At 37.1% G+C, this 24,088-nt stretch overlaps 1 protein-coding gene across 5 annotated transcripts in view; it reads right to left on the bottom strand.

Moving 5' to 3' along the window:
• The window catches only part of LOC138818181 (nucleoside diphosphate kinase homolog 7), a 100,051-nt gene that overhangs the window by 26,242 nt on the left and 49,721 nt on the right, over positions 1-24,088 (bottom strand). For all 5 annotated transcript variants that reach the window (XM_070009135.1, XM_070009133.1, XM_070009137.1 and 2 more), the window contains 3 exons: positions 18,926-18,990; positions 14,549-14,617; positions 11,213-11,314 (listed from right to left, as the gene is read on the bottom strand). In XM_070009135.1, coding sequence (XP_069865236.1) covers positions 11,213-11,314; positions 14,549-14,617; positions 18,926-18,990 — 236 coding nt within the window. The remainder of the gene's footprint in view (positions 1-11,212; positions 11,315-14,548; positions 14,618-18,925; positions 18,991-24,088) is intronic.

The following is a 24,088-nucleotide window of genomic DNA, read 5'->3' as shown; positions in this document are numbered from 1 at the left end:
AGGTGGTTAAGGGCCTTGATGTCATCAGTAGATTCATCTTAGCTGACTGAGTAAAAGGTGGTGGGACCTGATTGGAGGAAACAGGTCACTGAAGTGACTTTTGAAGGGTATACTTGTTCCCTTGCCCTCATCTCCCATGCTGGTGTGTGCTTTCCCTGTCTCCTGGAAATTATGAAACAGAAAAATGTCATCTCAGTGGCGTAGCTCTCCATCACAGCTACAGTTATTAACTTGTTGTTGTTGTTAATGTACTATGTGATGTCTTTTTTCTTTTGTGTTTTCCCCCTATGGTTTATCCCCTGTTGTCAATAAACGGCCAGAAAACCAGAAGTGGTGCTGTGGCTCAAGTGGTACAGCCCTAGCCTCGAGCTGAAGAGCTGAGGGACAGTGCCCAGGCCCAGAGTTCAAGCCCTATGACCAACAACAACAACAACAAAAATGGTGATTGTATTTTTAATAGCTAAAAGCTATAGCTCTGCTCTGACTTAAAAATAGTATTTGCTATAGAGCAGCTTATTAAATAAATAATAACTATAGCAATACACAGCAATAATTTTTTAACTTTTTAAATATTTCTGGGATTTTCCATTTAATGTTTTGGACCATGAAAACAAATATGTTTAAGATGCAGGCTACTGATATATAGCCCTATTTTCTTGGTACTGGGGTGTAAGCTAAAAGCCTTGGGCTTGCTCAGCTGGTGTACTGCCACTTTCCAGTCTGACCTTTTACTGGTTATTTCCGAGATGGATTCTAAGTCTTCTCTGCCAAAGCTGGCTTTCAGATGTGATCCTCCAGATCTTTGCCTCTTGAGTAGCTAAGATCATAGGTGTGAGCCAGAGGCTCATGGTTATACTTGTGAGGAACTCTTGACTCTAAAGTGTGATACTCATGCATTTTAAAATTTATTGGAAAATTGGATCTGCTCCTAAAGCTAGGAGAGCTAAAGAAAAGCAGAAGTCAGAGAAAGATTAGGTAAATCAGGTTACCAGAAATGTGTTCTGAAAGCTCTTTTAAGCCTGAATCTATCAAAGCAAGAAATCAGAGTTAACTTATAATCTCATTTAGTCTGGAATCTATGGAAAGGAGAGAAGCTACAGTCCATTTCTGTTGATTAGTTTCATAAATGGGGAGGACACTGATAGAAGATAGAGTATCATCAATTACTCCTCTACATTGACTTAAATTTCTTCACTTCTTAGCACTATTTGTATACTGCAGAAAAAGCGGAACATTTAACAATTTTTTAAGATATATTTTTGTCCCTCTGCTGGACTGGTGGCCTCAGCAGCCGACATTTGGTGAAACTATGAGGTTGCCAATCAAAGTGAGGTTTGCAGACCACCTGCCTTAGAGCATTTGGGAGTGTGTCATAAATGCTACATTAGAACAAGAAAATCAACCTACAGTTCCACAAGATCTCCAAGTTTTTCTGCACAGAAACATTTAAAAACACTGTGTCAGAGCATTTTCTTCTAGTACTAAAGATCCCAGAAGGTGTAATGCAGGTTTTCTAATTAGTCTCTAGGCTAGGGGGTGAGGAACACTTAAAAGACAACAAAGGCGGAGGCTACAATGCTTGATAAGAAATGTTCTCATTAGGGCTGTGAAGGTGGCTCAGTGGTAGAGCACTTGCCTTGCATGCATGAGGCCCTGGGTTCGATTCCTCTGCACCACATAAGCAAAAAGAAAAAAGCCCGAAGTGGTGCTGTGGCTCAAGTGGTAGAGTGCTAGCCTTGAGCTGAAGAGCTGAGGGACAGCGCCCAGGCCCAGAATTCAGACCCATGACCGCCCCCTCCCCCCAAAAAAAGAAATGTTCTCATTACTTTGCCCATGTAATTGTAACCCCTCTGTACGGTATTTTCACACTTAAAAAAAAAAAAAAAGACAATCTAGGTGCCTAATCTAGGTCCAGGTGAGAGCCTTAGACAGTACAAGGTGGAGACATTAGAAGGAGACATTCACTCAAGTTGGTGGTATCTACAAGGAAAGACTGGGCTTGGAAAATAATAAGCAACGGAATGGACAGTACACTTAGGAGACCTCAGCATAAATTTACACTAACAGATTTGTAAATTTTAGATAACCTAGCACTCTGGTCAGGTTATAGTCTGAGAGAAATGACATGGTTGAAATTCTAGTTATGGTTACTTAAAAACAGTGAACTCATCAAGCACCTGAAGCTCTGAAAGTGCGTAGACTAGAAGCGTGAGAGCACACACTGGTTTGTTGTGAAATGTACCATCCTTCCCTCCTATGCACTTCACTTTTTACACAGATTGAAGATTTAGTTAAAATGTAGGAAAACAAACATTTAAAAGGACTTCTAAAAGAAATTCTTTGAGGAGCTATAGACTTCTATAAAATAGACAAGTTATAAGTTATATGTGAATTAACATTTTTGTGACATTTGAATTAAGTACTTTCAAAGAGATCGTACTGCACATGCTATCTATTTTTAAAGTTGTTTTGTTAACTAGAAAGTAAGTTTGTCACTGGACAAAAGTCAGCATCCAGCAGTGAAGGGTGGTGTGTGTCTGCAAGGTCCCATGGGATGTCCCCTCTCTGGGCCCACGGGTGGTAGGACTGTCACCGGGACAGAAATACGGTATCTCACTAAGGCATCCCAAGAACACGGCAGCGCAGGACTGCTCCTGCCAGCAGTAACTGCCTGGACTCAAACCTGGCACTGGTGCCAGTGGCCTCTACTTACTGACAGCCTTCCAAAGAGACAGGCTCTTTCCTATCTCAAAGTGGTCATTTCCCAGGGTCTCAGGAAGGTTTAAAACGATTCTCCTCCCACCTAGGCGATGAACTAGGGGGCTGCCATTTGAAACTGACGAGCAGCACATTGGCACCAGGGAGATACAGCCTGGCGCACGCTGCCCAGGGCCTCCTGGGATTTTGAAATGCTAGTGGCTCGGCCTCCTGCCACAGCTCATTGCTTTAGGAAGATTAAGCCCTGCCATCCGATGGTACTATGGGCATGTCTAATTAGACGCTGGCTATTAAAGACGTCCACAGCAAGAAAGCCTCTCCATGAAAAAAAAGAAATTACCAAAAAGGAAGTAAAGTGCCAGGCGCCGGTGGCTCATGCCTGTCACCCTAGCTACTCAGGAGGGTGAGATCTGAGGATCGAGGTTCAAAGTCAGCCCACACAGGAAAGTCCCCGAGACTCTAACCTCCAATAAACCACCAGAAAACTGGAAGTGGCACCGTGACTCAAGTGGTAGAGCTCCAGCCTTGAGCTGAAAAGCTGAGGGACAGCGCCCAGGCCCAGAGTTCAAGCCCCATGGCTGAAATATATATATATATCTATATATATATATCTATATATATATATGTATATATGTGTATATATATATAGATAGATATATATATATATGTTAAGCTAAAAGATCTTACACAAAAGAGTATCATTCCAGTACAAATGATTAATGTAGGTAAAGATATAAAAGGAACACTAGGAAGGAATTTCTTTTAAATAACTAAATAAAGGAATGAAAAGATAACATTTTTTGTGAGTGCTCAAACTAATAGTTGGGACATACAAGGACAAAACAATCCAATATGAAAAATGGGGAAATAAAAAACTAGTAAAATGTAGAAGGAAAGCAAGAGAAGGTCTGCTATGGAAAAAAACGTATACAATCCCTCCCGCCCTGTGAGAGCCAAGGGGAGACACAGATGAGAGCGAGGGGTGAGAAGGCGGGCGTCAGAAGCGATAGGGACATTACTCCTACCCATTACAGATGCTCAGGCCACATGAACAAAGTCCTAAATATTAAGAAGAACAATATGAAATCCAAAGGGTACATATGCACGTATCCTCAACAGGTTAGAATCACATGGGTAACAGTCTCTTGATGGATTGTTTCCAGTATTTTTTTCTCTTATTTTTCTCTCATAATGGATTACTAAAGTGAAATTGAATGTTTCAAACAAATCTGAGGTCCATGTCTAGGATGATACCAACAAAATATCAATTGGTTCTATTGTCACAGAAAGAAACCTTGCTGCTCTCTTTATAGAGACTCAACATTTGACAGTATGCTGTCAAATGCTTGAAGTTTTTATGTTAAATGCAGTTATAACTTGAAAAAAGGTATTTTTTAGATTCTAAATCATAAAAATTCAAGCTGGAACCAGTGTGGTAGCAAATACTTACTGTTCTAACTCTTAAGAGGTGGAAGCAAGACAGGATCTTAAGCACAAAACCACACAGGGTTATGTAATGATATACCCTGTCTACGAAACAAACCACCACCAACAACAACAGAAATCTCCACCTGGGTGCCTGTGCCTTAGACCTGTAATCCTAGCTACCCAGGAGGCTGAGAACTGGAGGATCACAAGTCAATGCCAGTCCTGGCAGAAAAGCTTATAAACTCTATTCTACATTTCATCAACAAAATGACAGACTGGAGGTATGGCTCCATTAGCAGAGTATCATCTGTGGCAAGAAAGCTGAGTGAGAATATAAGGGCTTGAGTTCAAGATCCAGAAACAGACACACACACCCTGCCCCCCCCCCAAATAAACTAAGATGGTATCAGGCAGAACAAAGTTTGACTCTTGGCTTAATTCTTGTTAAGAATGAGTCCTTTGGAAAAATTATAAGATAATTTTAAAAGAACTTTTTTCAAAAAAGCCCTTTCATCCCTGAAATGGGCACCATCCCTTCTATCTTAAAAAGATGAAGTGACAGTAAATAGGTACGAAGCTTCCGGCCAGGGAGTTAGAGCAGCAGCAATAGCAGTTCAGGAGATGTACACTTCCAAATAAACGTACCAGTAAACAAACAAAAGTTCTTTCCTTCCTGCAGTCTACAAAAACAAAAAATAATTGTGCTCAAATATATATGACATAAAATATCTAGAAGCTAGTACTTACTACAAAAAAACTTTAAAAAATAAGTGTAGGACAATAAATGGAGGATGCCAATGTTTCAGTGATAAATGGCGGTGAGAAGTGAGCTAGATCTCTTTGGGAATCAATCGTTCAAGCATAAATACTATGACACAAAAAGCAAGCTACTAAAAACCAATGCGGTGATATATAAATGGTGCTTTGTTGTGGGGTCGCAAAGGATTAAAGAAGCTCAGCCTGCGGTGAGAATCTTATCTGGAAATGCTCTCACAACTCTAGTTCATTCTCCAAGCTATTCTTAACTCCTCCTCAGTCTATCAGAGAATGGTGCTCATTAAGCACAGCTCTTCCCTTTGATCTGGTAGCAGCAACCATCAACACCAGGTTCACCAGAGAACTCAGATGGTTCCCTGGACCACTTCTTCATTCCCCACAGGGCTTATTTTAGTTATCTACTATCTACCTTAGTATTCAAACAAAACTTCTCTGAGATAAGGGATTTGTGTGCCAACTCCAAACTATGTACTATCTTATCTATCCCAGGGCAGAGGAACGTCTGACCCATAAAAGTAACTGAGTGCAAGCTGAATAAATGAAAGCAACAATTAAGAATTGTTTTGTTCTTTTTTCAGAAAGAAACCACAGTCTGGAATATCATTAACAAAAGAAGTCAGAAGTCAGAGATTTAACATTTGCAATTTTGAAGATTGGAGAACAACTCTAAATCTATGTGATCTGCACAAGGGTGTGATATAGCAGAAGCTGCTAAGGACAATCCCTTAGCAAGTGAGCACAAGTACCTGGATGCACCACCTCTTGAGTGAACCTGTGAGTCTGTCTCTCTACTGGTGACTGGTCACATCTCTATTGAGCAGGCTACTTTCTATAAATGAGATTCAAGGACTCAGGACTCAAAGACTCTGTCACATATAAATAGCCTTCAAAATGCTCATTTCTAATCTAATCAATAGAGTTCAGCCAGTGGTCAGGGTGCAGAAATGGTTAAGAGATTTGCGTTTGCTGCAAGCTGAGTGAGTGGCCTGCATAGGTCTCTGCATGTTCTCATGCTTCTGTCTCCTGATATATAGAATAATATCTTTCCAAATTACTGTTAGGAGCAAATGAGGCACTGAGCATTTAATTGCTTTACAATCTAAAAAAATTATTTAAAATATATTATTTTTCAAAACAAGATTTTTTTGTAAAACTTCTAGGTTTAGGGGCTGGGAAGGTGGCTCAGTGGTAGAGCGCATGCCTTGCATGCCAGAGGACCTGGGTTCGATTCCTCAGCACCACATAAGCAAAAAGAAAAAGCCAGAAGTGGTGCTCTGGCTCAAGTGGTAGAGCGCTAGCCTTGAGCTGAAGAGCTGAGGTACAGCGCCCAGGCCTAGAGTTCAGGCCCCATGACCGGACCCGAAAAAAAAAAAAATTCTAGGTTTACAAAATACCTGGAATTTATATTCATTTTAAGTATGTAATGGTGAATGAATCATTATTTCTGAGATATAATTCGCTTTACCATCATGACTAAAAAAATTATACAGCATTTAAAAAGCAAAACAAAAATTATCTTCTTGGATGTCAAGACTCTTTAAAAGAAAAACAAGACCAAAAATAAGTATTTCAAATTTAAATATTTATCTGGAACAATAATCAACAGAATAGAACAGAGTTGAGAATAACCTATCCATCATGTATAGGTTATGAAGGGTGCTATTACCATCCAATAGAGAAAGAAAAGTTTTCTCAACAAATGGCATCTACATAGGCACCTGCCAAAAAATGAAGGTCAACCCATACCTCACACTATACAAAAATAACTGAACTGGATCCAACACCTAAAGTAAGAAACTAACTCTCTAAACTCTCAGAACAACACACCATAAGAAGTTGATGATCTTAGATATGATAAGAGAGTCTTACATATGATATCAAAAGCAGAAGAACAAAAAAAAAAAAAAAATAAGCCTATCAAAGACTGGGCAAAGGGAAGTGCCTAGCGGGTGATGTCTGAAACCCTAGATGTTTAGGAGGCTAAGATATGAGGATCATGGTTTGAAGCCAGTCCAGGCAGAAAAGTTTATGAGACTCTTATCTCCAATTAATCAGCAAAAAGTGGAGGCATGACTCAAGTGGTAGAGCACCTATCTCAAGTGAAAGAGAACAGAAGGCCCTGAATTCAAGCCCAGTACTGCCACTGTGCACTCACGTGCGCGAACACACACACACACACACACACACACACACACACACACACACACACACACACACAGAGCAAAGGCCAGAGGCAGTGGTTCACATCTTTGCTTATCCCTCCCAAGGCCAGCCAACTTCTAGACTGTAAAGAGCTTGCCTGTGAGATTTCCATTAATATACAATCTGACCTACTCAGAGCCCACCCCAATCCTCCTCCTATGCCCTGACTAAATATTCCACCGTCCAGGTGGAATATCTCAATGAGCAGAATATCTCAATAGCTATGTACATATGACCATATAAGATGATACTAAGCAAAATGAACTCCAAGATATGGACACAAGAGGTTTTACTTTGTTCTTGTTGTTTTTAATGTACTATGTGATATCTTGTTTCTTTTGTGTGTTCTTCCCCCTATGGTTTATCCCTGTTGTCACTGTATTTGATTTTGGTATCCTGGTATTGTATGTACATTTATCTAAACTAGGGAAGGGAAGGGGAACAACAAAATGGTGAGACAAAGGACAAAGGGGAAACCAATGCAACAGTGATACTCACAAGGCAATATGTTGGACATGAACTTTATAACTTGGGGGGGAGGGAGGGAGGATGAAGGAAGAGGGAAAGAGGGAGAAAAAATGAGAGAGGGGGTAACAAGTTTGACAAGAAATGTATTTATTACCTTATTTCTATAATTGTAACCCCTCTGCATATCACCTTGACAATAAAAATAATAATAAAAAAGTAATAAAAAGACACTTATACATTGAAAGGTTTGAAAAAGATATGTTAGGTGGATTTCAATGCTGTAAGGTTTTAAAGAACTTTATTCGTATTCCATATGGATTGTAATCAGCTAACTCTACCCACTTCAGAATTTCCAAAAGCAGAACAAGAAAGCAACATCTGTTGGTTCCAGCAGGGTAGAAATAGAGCACTTTTTAAAAATAAAATTTTAGTTAAAAATCTATGAAATTAAAATGGAAGGCGCAGAGTATAAACTGATTATTACCAGACCATTACTTTAAGAACAAAACAAAAGACATATCCAAGAACCCTTCTTCCAACACCAAGGTGTTTTCAATTTACTGAAAGCTGGCAGGTACTTAAGAAATAGTCTGAATGCATTTCTGGTATCTCTATTTCCTACTTTTGAGAGTAAAACAACTTATATGTACATAAAATTTAAACCAATAGCTTAGGAAAAAGACATTTAAACAACAAAATTTAGACTATTCCAAAGTATAGTGATCATTTCTTCAAGAATTTCTTCATCCAGATTAGATAACTATCTCGTCACTCATTTCCACATCTAAATTACCCATAAATTCTGATAGCTGTCTTCACAAAACTCCCATCATCTCAATCAATTATCAGTTTGCCATACAGCTCTAGCACTCTTCTAAAATAAAAATTTGGCTACATCAATATCCACGTAAACTTTCCCATGGAGTTTTCACTGAACTTACAGTAAATACAGACTGGTTACTGTGATCTACTTTGGCCTAAATAATTTCTTCAACTGCATTACAGTCTATTCTCCTTTTTGCACTCAACATCAGAGTCAAACTGGATTTCTCTCAGTTCCTAAAATATGCTAGGTTTTCACAGTCTCACATAGATATTTTTAAACCTTCAGAATTTAGAATAAATGAGAATCATTTGGAAACCCCTCCCCCATTCTCAATTTAGCTAAAGGCTCTGAGGACAAGCCCTTACACAGTGATCACACTTCTTTAAAGCAGTCAACATAGTTACCATGTAGGCATATTTATGTAATTATCTAATGACCATATTCCTTACTAGAGTACACATTCCACATGGACTGAGCTAATAATTAGTCTCTCATGCTCACCCCTAATACTCCACACCCACAATGCATTTGATAACTTTGTTTGAAAGAAAATTAAATTCTAATTCAACAAGAAAGGAGGTATAAGGCAAAAATCCCTTAAAGTGAAACTTCCAATTTATCCTCTGAGTTTATAGTATAGAGAATCTCTGAAAGTTTGTTTTTTTTTTTTTTTGGTCCGGTCATGGGGCCTGAACTCTGGGCCTGGGCGCTGTCCCTCAGCTCTTCAGCTCAAGGCTAGCACTCTCTGAAAGTTTAATTCATGAAGAAGACTTTTTGAAATCTGCACTACTAGAAGGTATGCATATATACACAAAAAGTTGTTGTTGCTGCTGCTGCTGGTGCTGTTCTGTTTGTTGCTTAACATTTCTGTTCTATGGTTTGAAATAGACAGTATTCCCCCAAATCCCAATATCAAAGCACTGGCCCCAGGGTAGAAGTAATAGAAGTGCTGTGGACCTGGGAGGAGTAAATCTTCTGGAAAGATCTTTGGATCACTGAGGTATGTCTGTAAAGGAGACTATAGGACTCACATTTCTTAGTCCTGGCTTATGATTTCAGTGTTTTGTGCTGACACCGCCCATTACTGCTACCTAGTGTCTTCACCAGAGGCTCAAATCAATAGGGCCACCTGATCTCAGACCAGAACCCTAGAACTGTAAGCCAAACAAAAGATGAATTTTGACAGCCAGAAGGAGGATGAGCTTTGCTTTGTAAAATACAATTAAGCAAGGAGTTAATGACATTGTTAGGTCTACCTAACAATGAGCTGGCCTATTCATTAATTCACCAAATATTAATTGGGTGACCAATATGTACCTGGTGGTTTTCCAAACATTAATTATACCATGTAGATTGTGACCCAGGGTCTTTCTTTAGATGTGGGAATGACAAGGCAGTGAAAACATGAATTTCTAAATTATCTCAGGATAGTATAATATGTAGATTAATTTAAACTGTGATTCCTATTAATTAGCAGTTCTACCTTTTGCTATATCTTGCCTGTAAGTTCTTCAGAGGAAAAAAACCTTATTTGGCTGATTACTATTAATAAACTTATTATCCTAGTATAATAGCTAATATGTAGAAAACATTCAATGCCACTTTCTAAAGGTAGGGAGGCAAAAAAGTAGAAAGGAAGAGGAAGGGAGAGAGGCAGAGAAGGAGAAACAGGAAGAGAGGGAGAAAGAGAAAAAGAGAGAGAGAAATGCTAACTTGCTTGTCTCAATGTACCAAGCCACAGAATCTAGCCATGAGCTTCGTACATAATACTACTATCACACTGTTCCTAAGCTTTCTTGCTTACAGCTGATGCTCTACCACTGGAGCCATGCTTCTAGCCTTGCTTTTTTATCAAAAATTTTATTTTATTGTAAAGGTGATGTACAGAGGGTTACAGTTACATAGGTAATGAATTCGTTTCTCGTTGAACATTGTTACCCCTTCCCTCGTTTTTCTCCCACTTCTCCCACCCCCAACTTCCCTCCCCCGCAAGTTGTAAAGTTCATTTCCAACTGAGTGTCTTGTGAGTTTGATGCTGAGTTAGTTCACACTTTGCTCTTTGTCTCACCATTTTGTTATCCCCCTTCCCTTCCCAAGATCAGATACACGTATATACGACACAGGGTAAATGTTGCTGTTGTTTTTTAATCTAGCCTTGCTTTTGGCTGGTTAATTGGAGGTAGAGTATCTGTGAATCGAGATCTGCCAGATCTCAGCCTGATTCTAATGCTATAGGCATGAGCCACCAGTTTCTGACATATATCTCTTTCTCTAATAAAGTTAGATGTCACAAAAGTCAGATCATATTGATTGCTCCTTCAACTGAACTATCAACATTTGGTCAGTATCTGTATCTTGCTCTGTAAGACAATGTGGAATGCAGGTAGATCTAAGAATTTAGACCACTGACAACAAATAAATTCCACTGCTTGTATTCATTTATATATCAGGTATGATTCCACCATTGTGATGGTCTTCACATTTAAAGCTCTATTTACATCCTCTCTAGGTCAAAGTATAACACCTTAGAGGATTTCTATGAAAAGCTTGCAAAATTTATTTATAAAATTTAGCAAAAGTAAAGAAAGAAAGAAGGGCCACAATAAATGCTTTTGTCCATTCTACTTGGTAACTAGGGTGATAAAGATGATTTCCTCTTGTAAAGTACCATTTTGAACAGATTTTGTATATTCATTTGGTGTTGTCATTTATTCTAAGAACACTAGAATAAACTTATCCAAACATGTAGCTAGTGAATAACACAGACTAGACCAGTCGTTGAGAATAACTTACAGGGTCGGCAGGCCCACAGAACTCTCGAAACGTCTTGGCAGGGTTACTCTGCTGAATCTCCAGAGCCACACAAGGGCCAGAATACATTTCTGTCACCATCTCCTATGACATGTATTATAAAGGAACACAAGAGAATCAGTACAATTCGGTAATATTTTACTCCTCCTCTTTTTGTTGTGTTACCATCCCACTAATCTCCAAGTGCTAAAGACCTCTGACTTCTTCCCACCTGTATCCCATACACTGAGCAGTTTCCAAATTATGCCCACTTTTCCTGAAAGAATTCTTTTAGATATAGTCCTTCATCTCCATCCCTATCATGTTAATGGAATACTTCACCACCTCATATTTCCATTGTCTGAAATTATCTTTTAGCATATTTCACTTGGTCCTAGAAACTAAACAAAATACACAAAGCAAGTTTTTGGACTGGATGACAGGATGTATGTACTGTGACTCCTGGGAGAGGGGGGAAATGAGACAAGCAAATGATTGGTCCACTTTATTGCCAGCAAACAATTCCCAGAGAAGAAGGAGAAACACAGGGTATGTGAGAACACACAATAGAGTCCAACACTGTCACTGCACTAAAGATACAGGGATGAAGTAGAGTGAGGCCAGTGTAAATAGAATTTTCAGGACAGAGTAACAGAAAGACAGGATGGGAGGTGCCCAGATCCTAAGACTCTGATTTTCAGTCTTCATGATAGTGAAGTACACTGACATAGAAGCCTAAAGGGCCCAATTCTTTACAGGAGAGGAAGGCATAAAATGTCCCCTCCACCAAAAAATTAATTCCTCTACTTTTCCTGTTTTCTTCCCATCTTCTTTCATTTTCTCCTCCTTTCCTTCTCTTTTGTATCTATCTCTATCTCTCTATCCCCTCACTCACTTTCAATGTGATAACAGATGACATCAAAAATAGATGGAAAGGCTGTTCAAAATATATAAAGTGGAAAGAAAAACATGTTGAGCAAAGAACTCCATCAAACGTATGTTGCATTAAAAGTTGATCCACATGAATTTTTGGACTACTTTTTCCATTTCCTTGAAGAATGAGGTTGGGATATTGGCAGGTATCGCATTGAATTTGTAGATAGCCTTTGGAAGTATTGCCATTTTCATGATATTAATCCTCCCCTATGACCCAGCAATCCCACTTTTAGGCATTTGCCCAAATGATCACAAAGCCATACTAAGCACAACCATGTTTATCACAGCATTATTCACCATAGCTAAGATATGGAACCAACCCAGATGCCCCTCAGTACATGAATGGATCAAGAAAATGCAATATACACACACACACACACACACACACACACACACACACACACACACACACACACACACACACACACAAATATATAATGGAATTCTATGCCTCCATCAGAAAGAATGACACTGCCCCATTTGTTAGGAAATGGAAAGACCTGGAAAAAATTATATTAAGTGAAGTAAGCCAGGCCCAAAGAAACATAGGTCCCATGGTTTCCCTTATCTGCAATAACTAGTATATGTCGAGGACAAGCAGAAGATGGCAAAAGCTATGTATATATGATCATATAACCTGATGCTAAGCAAAATGAACCCCAAGATAAGGACACATGAGGTTTTATCTTTGTTGCTGTTCTTTTTAATGTACTTTTAATCTAATATGTAACTGTTTTTGGTTTCTTTGTATGTTCTTCCCCCATGTACAACCCCTGTTGTCAGTGTATTTGACTCCGGTGTCCTGCATCTTGTATACACATTTTTCTAATTTGGGGAGGGGGAGGGAAATAAAATGCTGAAATAAGCATACAGGTTGACCCGTTGTAACAATGAGATATACAAGACACTATGTTGAAAACGAACTTCACAACTTTGCAGGGCAGGGGGTTGGAGGAAGGGAGAGAGGAGATGGGGAGGTAGGGAAGAAAGAGATGTTAGGGGAAAAATAAAGGAGGGTGTAACAATGCTCAATAGGAAATGGACTCATTACCTGGCTCATGTAACTGTAACCCCTCTCTCTGTACAGTATTTTTACAATAAAAAAATATTTAAAAAGATTTTAAAAACTTGATCCAAAAAAATTAAGTCATCCTAAAAGTTTTAAGAAATAAGGTTTTTTGGTAGGGTTTTCTTTTGCAATTTTTTCATGAGAACGGGTTGCAGTAAGATAATACATCCTCAATGATGATAGATAAATAAATAAATAAATAAATAAATAAATAAATAAATAAATAAATAAATGGCAGGAATTCTCCCTGCCTTTTAGCATCTGTCTAGATGACTTTATACAAAATAAAACTCATTTGCTCTAAAAGGTGTTGAATGAAAAGGCACACGGGACTATGGAGGGGTGAGATGTAGTAATGGAAATCTGAAGGCTTAACAAACAACCTGGTAAGGAGAAACTTTTTGAAAAAGAAAAAAAACATTTTTGTTTCCTTTATAGTCATATACTGACCTAAGCGAGTTGGGTATGGGATCATTTGATTCAATTATGTCCATCCTCACCAGAATATAAGCTCTATGGATGTTTTATCACTGATGGTTACAGTATATCATATATATTCAAAGTATCTCTGGTGAATTCATGATAAAAACAAGAAATTGTCATCCAGCAATGTACACCTAAGTTGCTTCTATACCTTGGCTCTTGTGAATAATGTTGAAATAAACACAGCATGCAGGTAAGTTTCCACATTCTGATTTAAATTTGACTGTGTATATACCTAGAAATATGTCACACACACACACACACACACACACACACACACACACACACACACACACACACACACACACACACACACACACACACACACACACACACACACACACACACACACACACACACACACACACACACACACACACACACACACACACACACCCTAGAAATGGAATTGTGGATTATGTATGGAAATTCTAGTTTTTGTTTTTTTAAGAAATATTCACTCACTTTCTAAAACAGCTATACTAATTTCTACCCCTATCAGCAGAGGGTAGGGTCTGTTTCTCCCAAGCTTGTTATTGTGGGATCACTGAGCTTTGGCCCTTTCACTCAGCCTGAGGTCAGACACTTGCCACCACATCCAGCTCTTTGCCCATTTTTAAACCCTCTTATTTTTTTTTTTACTTTGCAATTCCTTTTTCTGAGTTTCTTATATATTTTAAATATTAACCTCTTATCAGATATACAATTTGCAAATCATACTTTAAGGGATACTTACCTTATGCTTTATATTGAATACTTTGAATGATTATAAATTATACTGAAATTCCAAGGATCTGAGACACACAAATTGTTTTCAGTACTATGATTTTTCAATTTACGATAATACTTACATTATAATCAGTTACTACTCCTTTATATACTTCATAGAATTCTTCAACATTAACCTGATCCATATTGAACTGTACCAAAAAAAGAAAAAGAAAACATAAACCAACTGGCCAAACAAAGAAAGAGAAGCTACATTTAGCCCTCAACAATAATCATCCCTTGGATATATTCTGCTTGTAAGACAGACAGACAGAGAGATAGGGTTTTACTCTCTAGCACAGGCAGAACTAGAATTCATTGTCACCCTTCCTCAGCCCTCCAAGTGCTGGGATTATAGGTCTGTGTCACTATACTCAGCTTGTTCTTTAACTTTTAAAATGTCAATCTCTTTCCCCACATTTTATTAGCATCAGTTAGTTCTGTGAAGGGATTCCTGTTTGATGTATCTACATATGCCGACCACAAACCTTAACTCTCCTCTCTTCCCATCTCTCTCTCATCCCCTACTTAAACCAAGTTCAACAGCAAACCTTGCATCATTACACTTCACAGAAGAACACATGGTGTAAAGAGTTAGCTGACCACCAAGTGCAACAGACAGAGATCATTGAGAGGTTAATGTGTGAGGTTCTATGCATGAATCACCTCATTTAATCTTCATAGTATATACCATGGCAAAGGTGGTGTGACTGGTGCAAATTTACAGTCAGGGCTACCAAGACCCAGTGACCCTACATCTCCCCACACTGGCATTTGGCCTCCAGGAATCTGACTCACTGCACATGCTTTTAGCCACTAACCTACACTGCTCTGAATAAAGCCTCATTCTTGATATGATAAAAATATATATATATATATATGTCATAGAATGCTTATTGGTAGATTAAAGGCACAAGAAGAAAGGTGACTAACGAACGTCTAGTGCTTCAGATTATGTAGTGGGGATGAAAAACAACTCTATTTTCCTCTTCAGCTTCCAGAAAAATTCCCACTCTGGTGTATAACAAAACACTTAAAGATGTCATCTGGGTATCCTACTAATCTTCAGAAACAATAGTAAATAATAGCAAGCTTACAGAATGAGTCTAGAACAAATCATTCTTTTCAGACAGGCTTTAAATTTAGTTAGAAATAAAAATTTCATTAGGTCTAGGAACTCAAACTTAATTTTAAAAAACAGCCTCTGATTTTCAATTTTATTTTCTTCTTCTGTTTATTTTTGCCAACGTTGAATATTACTAAGAAATTCCTGCCTACATAGTTATTAAAGAAGAATGTAGCCTCATAGATAATGCTGCTATTAGAGGAAGGGAATTCTGTTTCAGTTCTACCTTTCAACCATGTAACCTGTATTATTAATGCAGCAAAATAAAATCAGAAGAGATAACATGTTAAATACTTAGTAATTTGTTCAGGAAACTCTGATCACGGCTATTTAATCTGAAGAATAGCCCATTTACTCAGAATTCTCATGTCTTAGATGAGAAAATTGAGAATAAGAATGCTTGAAATTTGCCGGAGTCACATATCTAGAAAACAGCTGATCTCAGATTTAGAAATAGATTTTTTTTAATTTTGAAACTCAATAACTATACATGTCATTACATTATCATGCTTCTAACAGATTTAATTAATAATAGTAATAATAATATCATTATCTACTATGACTAATCACTGTGATAGATTGTAGGCCAACATTAAGGTCAATATTTAAAGCTATAATTCCTATAATTATAATTTTTAAGTTAATCTTACATCTTCTGATATTTGGAAAACCTTACCTATATTATAAAGGATTTTTTTTAATTTAATTTTATTGTCAAGGTGATGTACAAAGGGGTTACAATTACATACCTAAGGAAGTGAGCACATTTCTTGTAAAACATTGTTTTCCCCTCCCCCTCAATCCCCACCCCAAGTTGTACAGTTCATTTCCAGCATATTGTGGATATTGCTGTTGCATTGGTTCACCCTTTGTCCTTGACCAAAACAGTAGGGGAAAAACAAAGGAGGAGGTAACAGTGCTTGATAGGAAATGTACTCATTACCTTGCTCATGTAACTGTAACCCCTCTGTAGAGTATTTTTACAATAAACAATCTTTTAAAAATAATAAAGTAACTTCTACGGCACCTAAAGAGACTCCTGGCTGATGGGACCTAAAAGGCCATTTCTCCTAGATGCCAATATCCTCATAGGAGATGCAGAGTTCTAATTCTCAGATTCTACTTGGAGTGGAAGGACCAATCACTTAGACTATTCCATGGAAGGTTTCAGGGCCAAATTCTGCCCTCTGCATTGTGTGCAACTTTTATATAAGGCAATTAGAATTATATGAGTTTGGTGTAGGGTTAGAGCTTTGAAAACTGTGAGAGTCAATCATGAATTAACTATGTCTTCATTTTACTTGGCCAGAATAGTATTTGAAGTACATGACATTATAAATTGCCTTTGTTTATGTTTCTTTTTATATCCAGGTTTAGTTTATAAACCTACATGTAGAATGGCTTATATGGAGTGTCATGCTCCAAAGAATAGACCTATGAGACCAAAAACGATCTAGGCTCTTTTTAACTACAACATGAAACTTTCAAAGTTAGTGCCCATTCAATATAGGACCTGGACTCTGGTGTCGTATGACCAATAAAAACATCTGTACTTTGCTTCGGACCTCATTTTAGAACAATAATGTGCCTTTCTAGTTGTCTTACATAGGTTATATGATAAATTTGCATTCCTGAAACATATACCAAATCATGGTATTTCAGTGACTAGCACATTGCCTGGAACACAGTATGCGTAGCTGTGTGTGTGAGTGAATGAGGTAGTGCAGACGCTTGTTACATGGCCCAGGGAAGCCAACTGGCGCGGGATCACAAACTCATCACACGCAAACTAATGAACTAATTTATTTTTACCTCACACTAAGGTAATGCTTGATAAAGACACTAATACTCGACTTATAAAATGTTAGCACAGTGCTATGCACATAGTTGGGTGCTTAATGTTGGATGAACAGATTTGCAACACTCGACAAATTCCACCTGACTACTTGTACATTTCCAGTTAGTGTAGATACTGTAAAATCCAAATACACCTTCAATTTTGTTTTCCTGAAAGTATGGCATCTAAAATATTTGTATAAGATCCTTGTCACAAATGATCTGAATGTTTGTATTTTCTTTTGGCTTTGATATTGGCTGAAAAATGTGTCTCTTCATCCTATGTATTGTTAATGGAACATGCAACTCTACTAAAAATGACAAGAACTTCTCAATGATCATTTGTCTGAAGCCATTACATGAACTCTTGGGTTGGATTCGTGTGGTGTAGCAGTTACTGGACCTCAAGAAATCAAAAGACTTCACGTAAGTATCTTCCCATAAAAAAGAAATGCTAGGCTCCAAGTTCATATGTACATTGTTATAGAGCAAAGTAAACTGAAATTGGCTGCTATGTTTTATACATAATTACTCTGCAAAAGCCCATTTTTTGAATACTAATATTTGACACAGTTAATTCTTATTAATTTGTTGTAATTGTTTATCGTTAATAATGCAAATAGATAATTTTTAATTATCCACAAGTAACATTTCACTATTTGAAATGGGTGAAAAGCAAACCAATTTGAAATAAAATATGAACATGTGTCATTGTATTATTTCTTGACAGTTAAATTTAAAAAAATGTTTTTGTAGCATGTATTGTATTTGTTTATAGTATATGTAGTACATAAAAATATGGCCAAATATATAATAATAAAATAAAATAAAATAAAAATTAACTTGCTGGGGCTCTGTTCTGAAAACTAAATTGTTTATCTGAGTCTCATGATATTTTGGCACTTGAATTATTGTTAAATGCACCAATGAATAAAGGTCAAAGGAATACTGCTATCAAAATGTGAACTGCTGGGTTTTTTTTTCAGCTAAGGGCATCCTGGGGGTGTATAAGCAGGGAAATTCTGAGCAAGTATATAAGTTTGAGACCCAGTGAAGGAAGTGCCCAGACAGAGAGGATCTGAAGTATACTAACTCCAAAGGAAGAGTCTAGAACCCAGTACCACCAGATCAAGGCGAAATAAGTGAACTGATTCCCTTCCATCATTATCAACTAGTTAAAAATGCAGAAAAGAGAAAAACCCCTGACATTCTGTACTTTGAATCTATGTTTCACTTGTAAAAACTAACTTATTAGGACTAAAAGTTTCGGACCGAAGTTCTAAGAAATTTACAAACTTCCCTTGCAAACTTAAATGAGTATATTAGGTAAATTTTCCTTTTCTCAGTTAAATACAGTTATTGAATTCAGTATGTGAGTCCATTATTTTTGAAACATTGAGTTCATAAGTACACTTGAATACTGAGTTTAAAACATTTTAAAAGAAATTATTTAAAAGAAATATTAATTATGGCTCGTGGGTCATTGCAAACTATGTACCATCTGCATAGCTGAAACTTCAAAGCCTCCATCTCGAATACTCATCAAGATCTTTCCCAACAGTCCTGAAAATGAAAAATAAATGGACATAAGGCAAGATATTTAAACCATTTTAGTTTCCTAGAAATACCACGCTTCAATGTCAAATTATTTTGCTTATACTCTATAAGAAGCACATTCTTTTTAAAAGAAAGAGTAAATCTGGAATAACGAGAATTACAATTAATCCTTAGACGCCCCTCAGTGAATGTTTCAAGACCATCAGTGACAGCCCTGAAGATAACAAAAAATCTTTTAAGATACTATTTTTGCCTAAAAGGCCACAGAAGACTAGTGATTTAAAAATATGAAAAATAAGTCATTTTCAAATAACTCTTAAAAATGAAATGTCAAAACAGTGGCCACAGAAGGAAATCAAAGAGCAGTTCTAAGAAGGAGAAAAATGAAATTATAAAAAGGTAGACAGAAACTTCAAGGGAGAATGAAAGCTGAAAGGTACCTGACACCATAGCAAGATGATGGGTCCACATAAGGGCAGGAGAAAAGACACAGCCCTGGGAAAGTGTGTGTATGGCTACAGGGCAGCGAGAAGCAAGTCAGAAAAGAAAAGCAAAACAGAAAAAGACAAGAGACTTAATCCAAACTAATGAAGGTCTTAAATGCCAGCATGAGGAATTTGAGCTTTATCTCACAGATGAGTGGTTTTTAAAATGGGGTCTGCCTATTCTGAAACTGTAGGGCTGGCTTAAAGATCCTATTGATTTCTTATAAAAATCTAAGTTCTTTTATATATCTATTCATTTTTGCAAAGCAGTTAAGACTTGTTTTTTTCCTGCTCTCTCATGGTATTGAGTCATCTGAAAGTTCACTTAGATATTACCACGTATATAGTGCTTTATATACGTTTTTATTTTACTAACTTATGGTAGCTAATTAGTGCTATTTTAATTGCAGCAGGCTGAGGGATGGAGGAGAAAAAGACAGGTAGATGGATATGTTTCTCAAATATCACAATTGTACCAAGCAAAGGCCAACTGATTTAGCTGTGAAAACAAAGGTTTCCCAGAAGTTTGAAGATTTAAAAACAGCAGCTAACTGAGTCAATGTTATAGAACAGTCACATGCCTAAATCAAATCTGAACCCTAGTCATTTTGAGCTGGTTTTGAACAATATTTCTTGTCATACTAATATTACTAACTTGTACAGTATTCATTGGATACTATATAATGGATCCATAAGTTACTTTAGCTATACTTAGGACTTATTTAAATTGCATTACAAAAAAATAATTTGTTAACATCATGAGTTCATGGCTTGCCTTGAACTGAAAAGCTCAGGGACAGCGCCAGGCCCAGAGTTCAAGCCTCACAATTGACAAAAAAAGTGGGGGAAATAATTATTTGGATAAAAATATGTTAGATAGCATGTTTAGAGACAAAGACTGACAAGCATTTGAGGCAATAACATATACAATGGTATACATGACACACACTAAAAAAAAAAATCTTTATGGAGATCAGGAAATGTTTCCAAGGGCACACAGAGGAGAAATATCAAAGAAGTGTAAGCTATCCCCAACATTACACATTACAATCATCTTTGCCAAGTGCAGTAAAACTTCATTGAGCTCTTTCCCATGGCTCTGTCTAGCTTCTGTTTCTTCTAATCCAGTCAAAGGATAGATCGTGTATACTACATCATTACAATACATCATTAAACCCTAAGGTGACTGATGTAAACATCATGGTTGCTAGATCCTGGGCTTTGGCTGCCTATCAACAGGTGTTCTTTTATTTCAATCAAGTGTGAAGAGTACACTCTGATATTAAAAGATAAAAGACACAGTGACTTTCCATTGTTTGGTCTTTAATAGACAAAACCATTATCATAAAAGCACATAATTAAGCTAAGAATGAATTTAATCCTTCATCCAACAATCAATCACGAATTCATGGGGTTGAGAAGGTGGCTCAGTGGTAGAGCACTTGCCTTGCATGCATGAGGCCCTGGGTTCGATTCCTCAGTACCACATAAGCAAAAAGAAAAAAGCTGGAAGTGGCACTGTGGTTCAAGTGGTAGAGCGTTAGCCTTGAGCTGAAGAGCTGAGGGACAGCGCCCGACCCAGAGTTCAGGCCCCATGACCGAAACCCCCCCCAAAAAATACAACATATTGAATGACTAAAATACGTAAATAACAGTGGAACGTGATAAATTACATAGGAACCTACTCATTAACATACAGAGGCCGAAGGAGGCTATATGGTATACTAAGGCTCAATGACTATGGACAGGTGAGCATATAAAATAATATTCTATGACATGAACTCCAAGAAAAGAAAATAAGAGACATTCTTTAGTTGGCATTGTTGCTGTTTTTGTCTTCTTTTCCTTTTGTCTTGTTTGTTTGTATTTGGGATGGTAAGGGAGGGCACATAAAAAGTAGAACAAGGATGAACAAATACAACAGTGATATTCACTAGACACTATGTGGGTGGGGATGGGAGGGAAAGACTAGGAGAGAGTGGGAAGGGGAGACTTGGTTCAAAAGGAATTGTACTGATTGTATCTGATTCATGTACTGAGACCCCTCTGTATATCAACTATATAATAACAATTTTTAAAAAAGAAAGGAGGGGGCAGGAGGGCTGGGAGGAGCCATAGCAAGATAAAGAAACCAGTCTGCCACTATGAATATAAGACATACATTAGAAAGTAGTCCTAAAAGTTAAAAAGGAGGAGAAAAATGAGGGAAGGGGTAACAAGTTTGACAAGAAATGTACTTATTATCTTACTTATGTAACTGTAACCCCTCTGTACATCACCTTGACAATAAAAAAAATTGTACTCAAAAATAAAAAGACTTTTCTAACAATGTGCCTGAAGCCATGCTAATACCCACAGACCTTACTGAATCTGCTCCTATCTGTTAATATTTCAATCTTGAATTCAGAATCCCTCAATGAGGCTTTATTATTGTTGACCCAATAATGTCACTATTCGTACTGGAAAATTTTATAGTAAATATACTGATGACTTTTTTTAAAAGTTAGGTATCTTTTAAGGTAAAGACAAAGGTAAGTGCGATACAAAGATATGGTATCCTTTAACATACGCAAAAAATGAGGATAAGGTGGAATACTATATATCATTATATATCATAAATATATGTTTTACGTTATATATGTTATATATGTTATATTATATCATAAAATATTTTCCATGTAAAACTGAATATTTTCACAACCAAAATATACTACTGACATACAGAATATAATTTTCTAAGGCTAAAGGAATAACACAAGTGGTAAAATACTGGCCCTGAGTTCAAAATCATACTACTGGAAAAGAACATAAAAGCTGAGCATATAACCCTAGTTCACAAATTTTAGACCTAGGCTTTAGCTGAAGAAACTAGTATAGTACTTTTTCACTTATGTAATAATAAGAATTTTCTTTTTATCCATGGATATGGATTTTATTAGCATTTTTAACTATTGCTTTATTAGTAGGTTATCAATTTTGTTTAAAAATTGAAAGCTAATGATACTAATGGCAGAGTAGTTGTAGTAGGACAGCAAAGCAATTGTAATAATGGCTATAATGGCTAACACTTATAGAGCACCTAACTAAGTGCTAGGTACTAACCCAGTATCCTTTACATACACGTGCATTTAATATTCACTCTATGAGGACAATATATTATTATCCTCATTTTACAAATATGGAAACAAATAGTCTACAAGTAGATAAAAAGGTGAAATAATTTATACAATATCCCATGGCTAGTAAGTTTCAGAATCAGAATTCAAGTCTAAATAGCTTAATTTGGATTAGAAACAATTCATTTTATAAATGGTCTTAAAGTAGATATATGCAATACTGAGAACATACAAACATACTGAATAATTTTGAAATTAAAAAAAAGCAAGCATGAGGACATGCACATACCTTCTCCTTCTTTTTTAAAAAGACTCAGTCCAAAATGACCATACAAATTTCAGTCTGTCTATAGAAAGACTGCAAATGCCTCACATGTACTCTATTTTCCCACCACTGGTCCCCAAAGCTGACTCTCTTGCTTTTTTCAGTTCTCTTTGAGGTGAAAAGTGAACCCACTGAACTACCATGCATTCAGTTCAGGACTGAAAGCCAACTCTGCCTACACAAGCAAGACCAGAAATTCTTGTCCAGAAAGATAAGGACGCAAATCAGTAAATAACTTCATTGTTTGCCCCCAAAGACTTTCTCCAAATCTTTTAATCCCAACAAAGGGCTACTCACTTACCAAACCCAACCACTCACTTATCCAACAACTGTGTATTTAGGAGACTTAATAAGATCCTGACTCACTGTTTCCACTAACTGGACTGTGGTTTCCAGGAATTTGTACCCTCCTTGATATCAATCAGATCACTCTACTGAAAATCCCACCAGCTCTAGGGAAGCAACCTGATTCTCCATTTACCTAGGACCTCCTTCTGGTACAGTCTTACTTTAGTACACAGTTAACTTAGCTTTGCTAGGTAACTGGCTATTTGTCCATTTTAGGGAAGTCAGCTATCAAGAGATTCCATTTCAGGTATACTCTCATCAAAAACTCCTTCCAAATCTCTTCCTTTAGCACTAGATTAGGCCACAGGCAAAAGTAAATATACTAGGATATGGACTAGAAAAAGATAAACACAAACCAACCAGCAATTGAGAAGGGGACAAATTAATCAATCATAAATTCAGCATGAGACTTCAAACTTCATTTCATTATTACCACAGTTGAATGAGGATTGGGTTAATTATATGTTTCAAAAATGGTCTTAAAGTATACTGCTATCCAGGTTTAGAAGGAAGATTTTTTTTTAAAAAAGTAGGATGCTCAAGTTTATACTGCTATCTTTTACAAATTTTATTTTGCTCTAAGGAATTTATATATCCTAGTATCTTAAAGGTTCAGTGTGGGGCACAGCTTTGTGGTAGATTACTCGTCTAGTATGCACAACTCTAGGTTTGATCGAAGGCTCTGATCTAAAATGGTTTGAATGTGTAAAATTATAAAAATTATATATAACAAAACTGTTTTTTTGATTGTGTGCTTGTTTTTGTAGGTCGTGGGCCTGAACTCTGGGCCTGGGCACTATCCCTTAGCTCTTTAGCTCAAAGCTCATGCT

Source organism: Dipodomys merriami, unplaced genomic scaffold, assembly GCF_024711535.1.
Source record: "Dipodomys merriami isolate MVZ:Mamm:240054 unplaced genomic scaffold, mDipMer1.0.p SCAF_72, whole genome shotgun sequence".
Taxonomy (NCBI): Eukaryota; Metazoa; Chordata; class Mammalia; order Rodentia; family Heteromyidae; genus Dipodomys; species Dipodomys merriami.
This window is presented reverse-complemented; position numbering and strand designations above follow the sequence as displayed.